Below are 6,000 nucleotides of genomic sequence, written 5' to 3'. Positions count from 1 at the left end.
AATTCTATCGCTTGGGACTACCAGAGCTGTGGGAGGCTCCTGAAAGAGGTTGCCAAGGGGTGCCACGCAAAAAGCTCGCTGAAATATTCAAGGAGAAAAGTCTAGTTTCCCTGGTGTGTGCATCCAAAGTCGGCACCCTAACTGAACAATTTTTGGACACCAAAAATTCTTTTTATTTTGAAGGTTTTATGGATATTATATCTCTTATTTTGGCAAGGAAACTTTTCATTCAATGGAGGCTAGGCACCCTGCCCCTTAAAACTTTTACTTGTAAATGGACAGCGTTGGATGATAAAATCTGTCCTGGGTGCAGTAAGAATGAGGAGGATGAAAAACACGTGCTGTTTTTTTGCCCTGCCTACACCAGACCGAGGAAATATTGGCTAGTGCCACTGTGTAGGAATTTGGGCACTAGAAACTATTTACACTCATACACAATTCTGAAGACAAATACCCTGCACTATATAGTTTTTGCAGTTGCCAAGTTTTTAATGGCCATGTGGCAGATAAGGGGAAAAATATTAAAAGATTGATCTTCTGTTAAACATGTTATGAACTGTAACGCAATAGAGTTAATTGCCTCCTCATGCCTAGTTCCTATAGGGAATTGATCTAGTTGTGTAATGTACCCTGCCTTGTTTTTATTTTATGCTTGATGTGTTTTAAATGTTTCTTAACGAATCTTTTATGGTCTCAAATGGCCGAAATAAAGAATTTTTGGATTGGATTGGATTGGTAATGGAGACTTGTGGGTCACTGTTAAATGGTGGTATATTGCAATAGTCTAAATTGCTTGATTTTGTTCGGGAGAAAGTGTCACTCATAGTTGTTGAAATGTCACTCATAATTTCACTGAAATTTTGAAAATGTCACCCACAGCAATCTGAAACCTTGGCAGCTTTGCAAATGCGAGACATATTTCAGTGCAAATGCTTGTTGGTTTATGTATCACAAATGGTGGTGGTGCCCTATTAGAGCTAACGCCAACGTGCTCTCCAGGCCTATAATAAAAGTCTGTGTCCTTTTGTACCTGGTACCCAGGCGATGCTTTAGTCCTTTCTCTATGTCTATGGAGTACATCTTCCTTGTTTACTGGTGAGGCTTGGCTGTGTCCGGCATGCGAGAAGTGAGTGCTTATCGCTGTTACTATCCTACGGAGCTGTCCTGTAGGATATTTGTCCTTTTTACTTGTTCTGGACCGAAGGTCGCGGCTGGAAGTAGGGAGAGCTACGTTACGGACAACGAGGATATCCGCTCCTCGGTAGGGGCGTGACACCCACTGCCAGCCCAGAGTAGACTGACGACGCAAGGTTAATTTGACCCAGAATCTTTCTGATTCACTTTAAGCGCCATCTTTGAACGGGGTAACTCTTTGTGCGGTTAATGGACGCTATCTTGAAAAGTTGCAATACTAGGTTTTTCACTTTTTCAAGTACTGAATGTATGTTGCTCAGTATATTGTCGTGTACCTAGCAGTTGCCCAGTCTGTCGGGCAGTGATTCTTTTGAGACCATGTTCGGTCTGTTATTAGTCTGAGGCTCTGTAGGTCCGTGCGTGACTAGGGTGTCCGGCTCTGCATTCTGGGACTTGTAGTCATTTGTATGCAATTTTAAAATCAAGACTACACATCCCAGAATGGTTGCGGTTATAAAATCAGGGCTGTTGGTGTCGGAATGAAACCCAAAAACCTGGACCGTGTAAGTGACTGAAGTATGAACTTGGGAAATGTAAGAACCACGAATGATATATTTCTTGTAAAAACGCATTCCACTTGTGTTTGACGGCAGGCAGAACACCAACTGATTTGGTCATATTTCATGTCTGCAGAGTTTGCAATGTTATATCTTTCAACATGTAGTTTTAGTGAGGCGACTCAGTGATGGTTCCAAATGCAGGTCCAAAATTCCAATCCTGGCCAAGCAAACAGGTCTTTCTTCTCACGAAGTAAATACAATGAGTTCCCTGACGTAAAACCTGCTATTTGCAACACTTAGAAACGGCAACTTTAATTGCTATATAAAAAATACATGGCGCTGTTATTATGTAATGTAATCAAATGTTCTGGAACGTGTATGCATTAATCCACATCTCTCTAAATCGAAATACATTAATGCGGAATCCAAAACGTGCACTCACGTTTGACAAAGATATCGTATGACTATTACTAACTCATAATGATTTCTAGCAATTTTGTAAAACTGTATTCACATTTGAAAATGGAATACAACGTCTCTCTCCATGTGGATATGTGCACATATATTCGTGAAAGCAAGTTAAACATAACTTTATAAACATTAATATCTCAAAAGGAGCGCTGGGTGAGCCTGCTCCCAACAATCTTGGAGCTCACAGCATGCAAGCAGCTCCAGGATTAGTTGGGGTTGCAACTCATGAGCAGAAGTCCTTTTTCTGCTCGTGAACAGCGAACTGAAGTGCTGTACCAGTCGTGCTCCAGAATGTATGGTGAGTCATGCGCACGCCCCACGTTTTTCATTTAAGCCAGACTCAACTGATGACACTCAAGACACACAATACATAACTCTTCTCTCAGTGAGCAATTTCCAGAATATGGTGGCACATGGACCCAGTTTACATAATCACACTATACCTCAAAACTATGAAGGGAACGCCAGAATTAACACATCGGGGACCACATTCCATCAGTATTAATCAGCCCCAGGGATGAAGTGCAAAATCTTTCGATCCTTCCCGCTTCAATTTTTCTAATATGGAGGATACTGATCTCCTCCCTCCATCCTCTTTTGTCACGTTTTGGTACATAAAAGATAGACCATTTTCAATTCAGTGTCATTTTATGAATTTTTCATCTCGTAGATAGGCTGGACTAATGGATCACCAGGAATATGACATTTTATTCTTGAACTACGCTGCATTGGCTTTATTCGCTGTGTTGTCAGACCTATATATACCTTATTACATGGCAGTTGATACAATAAAACCATTATTTTTCTTACATTTAGAAAATTAAGTTTGTGTAATTGACATGACTCGGACTAAAATATTTTTTTATTGTTGGTAAACTATCAATCAATCAATCAGTGACACTTATAAAGCGCGCTACATACCCGTAGGGTCTCAAGGCGCTGGGGGGGGGGGGGGTGCCGCTACTGCTCGAACAGCCAGGTCTTCAGCTTCTTCCTGAAGGAGAGGTGGTCTTGGGTCAGGCGCAGGTCGGTCGGGAGGGAGTTCCAGGTCTTGGCGGCCAGGTAGGAGAAGGACCTTCCTCCTGTAGTCGCTCTTCGGATGCGGGGGACGGCGGCGAGGGCGTGGTTGGCTGATCGGAGGTGGCGTTTGGGAGCGTAGAAGTTGACTCGGCTGTTGAGGTAGCTCGGGCCTTGGTCGTGTAGGGCTTTGTGTGCGTGGGTGAGGAGGCGGAAGGTGATTCTTTTGTTGACGGGGAGCCAGTGAAGGTCTCTCAGATGTCCGGAGATGTGGCGGGTTCGTGGGATGTCGAGGATGAGTCTGGCTGAGGCGTTCTGGATCCGCTGGAGTCTCTTCTGGAGCTTGGCGGTGGTGCCGGCGTAGAGGGCGTTGCCGTAGTCCAGCCGGCTGGTGACGAGGGCCTGGGTGACGGTCTTTCTGGTCTCTGTGGGGATCCACCAGAAGATCTTCCGTAGCATGCGTAGGATGTTGAAGCATGACGAGGAGACGGCGTTGACTTGTCTGGTCATGGAGAGGGAGGAGTCCAGGATGACGCCCAGGTTTCGTGCATGGTCTGTCGGTTTGGGTGCGGTGCCCAGGGCGGGAGGCCACCAGGAGTCGTCCCAGGCGGAGGGTGAGGAGCCCAGGATGAGGACCTCCGTTTTGTCCGAGTTCAGTTTCAGGCGGCTGGTCGTCATCCACTCGTACTAACTAAACTAAACTAATATATAACATCTGAAATGCCCTGCTAGTTTAGGTATGCCCAACCTTTGGGAGGCACCGTGGGGTGATGTGGGCAAACCCTTATCTTCTACTATGGATCCTGAGCAACTGGGCCACGTACACCTTCAGCACTTGACTCTTGTGGTAGTGTAGAAGTTTTTTTAAATATACTATTTTGGTTCACACATTTTTTGTGCATATTAGTGATTTTAATGATGCACATGGTCATAACCGATAAACAAATGATATTGTGCCACATTTTTGTGTGAAACACCATTTATTTAAAATTGATGCCGTTTCTGGTGTGCTGCTCAGCTTGCTCCTGCTCGTCTTCCCTCCCAATTAGTGTGAAACTTCTTTCACCACAGTTTACGTGGGTCACAGAGTGGTGTGACGCAAAAGGACAAATGTATTAGACAGCATATATTGTGAATGAAACTTTCCATTGTTTACCTGATGGATGATTTTGTAGGATTTCTGCTGGAAGTTCAGATGCAGGCGTTCAGAAGAACATAATTCCATAAGCATTTGTTTGGGAAAGGTTTCATATTATGTTGTACATCTTAGGAGTGCAGTTGCTGAGGAAGCAAGTAGACGATTTCTTTGACTTTAGGTAATTGGTTAGTGTCAATATGATTTAACTAATGCAAAGTTGTTTGTGATTTGCCAATTGCGATCTAATCATGATCATACCATGCTGAATTAGCAGTTTTACTAATTGTTATGCATAAATTGAGTATGAAAAAAAAATCCTGGTTTTGGGGGATTGGGGGCGACTTCAAAGTTTCAGGAGGAAAAGGAGATTATTTTGAGACTTCCTTTTCCTCACTTAGGATGCCGTCGGTACTCTTTATGAATTTGACACTTAGAATTGGGAGGGATTTGATTGCCTAACTAGAGATTTTACCATGACTTTGTGATTCTGTGTTCTGTACTGGAGCCTACATGGCAAGCAATGTTTTTTTCTGTATCGTTTATTAATAATTCTATACTAAGGGCCTAATTATGATGTCTGTCGGAATTGCCTCCGACTGCCACCGTTTCGGGAAGGAACTGCCCAACCATAGGTCGGCAGTTCCAACAACCCCATTAGGATGCGACCACACAAAGCGTGGTCGCTAACTTCAATTTTATAATGGAAGGGTTTGCGGCTGGCCAAAACCGCCTGCAGCTCAAGCTCCCTATTAGACCTGACATCATTGGCGTGAGTCTCCCTTCCATTTTTGACAGATTGCCTCCTCTGTTTTGATATGCTTTGGGCACCGTGCCACTGCTAATCAGTGCCACGGTGCAAGTGCTCCCTATGTTAAATTAATGTACTAATTGGTTATTCCATGATTGGGTTATTTGATTTATCTGTCAGCCCCTAGTACAGTGCACCATGTGTGCCCAGGGCTTGTATATCAAATGCTGGTGGGGGGCTTGCAGCACTGGTTGTGCCACCCACAGAAGCAGCTTGTAAAGTGTGTCTCAGGCCTGCCATTGCAAGGCCTGTGTGCGGTCTAGCACTGCCATATCGACTTGGCCAAGTGCATCCACTTGCCATTCCCTAAACCTTCCCTTTGCTTCATATTAGACACCCCTATGGTAGGTCCAAGGGCAGGGTGCATTGTAAGTATAAGGTAGGACATGCTCTGATGTGTGTAGAATGTGCTACTAGTGAATTACAGCCATTTTCGTTTTTCACTATTGAAGGCTACCTGTTCTCATAGGCCAGAATGGGCAGTTAGATTATTACATTCTTATAATCCTAACTGACTCAGGGAACATGGTAGAAATTCGAATTTAGTATGCCTGAACTCAGAATAATAGAATACATCTTTTAGTAAAGTTTATTTTAATATTCTGTGTTTGCAAATACCACTTTTAGAAAGCAGGTATTTGCTTGCCTAACCATTTGAGCCTGACTCTGCTGGGTTGTGTATTTCTTGTCTGGGTTTGTGAGTGACAGGGCTGGGGAATTCCAGGAGACAGTCTGGGGCAGCCCGGTGGTGAATAGAGAGATCTACATCTAGATGGGAGAGAGGAGTTGCACCTGGGACCTGAATAGGGCTGGGCCTTCCCTCTACCATGCTGGCTCCACCCCCTGTGGCTTGTCTGATGTCTCTGCCCTGC

At 44.2% G+C, this 6,000-nt stretch overlaps 1 protein-coding gene across 6 annotated transcripts in view; it reads left to right on the top strand.

Moving 5' to 3' along the window:
- The first annotated feature begins 1,050 nt into the window (after window positions 1-1,050).
- LYRM9 (LYR motif containing 9) overlaps window positions 1,051-6,000 on the top strand; it is a 92,472-nt gene continuing 87,522 nt past the window's right edge. The window contains exon 1 of one of the 6 annotated variants that reach the window (XM_078683540.1): window positions 1,051-1,095. In XM_078683540.1, the coding sequence (XP_078539666.1) occupies window positions 1,064-1,095 (32 nt within the window). In that variant the 5' untranslated portion in view covers window positions 1,051-1,063. Of the gene's footprint in view, window positions 1,127-1,173; window positions 1,365-1,624; window positions 1,728-6,000 lie in introns of those variants that run through there. The other 5 variants (XM_078683541.1, XM_078683542.1, XM_078683545.1 and 2 more) reach the window with 5 other exon arrangements.

This window comes from Lissotriton helveticus, chromosome 3_1 (assembly GCF_964261635.1).
Source record: "Lissotriton helveticus chromosome 3_1, aLisHel1.1, whole genome shotgun sequence".
Lineage (NCBI taxonomy): Eukaryota > Metazoa > Chordata > Amphibia > Caudata > Salamandridae > Lissotriton > Lissotriton helveticus.
This window is presented reverse-complemented; position numbering and strand designations above follow the sequence as displayed.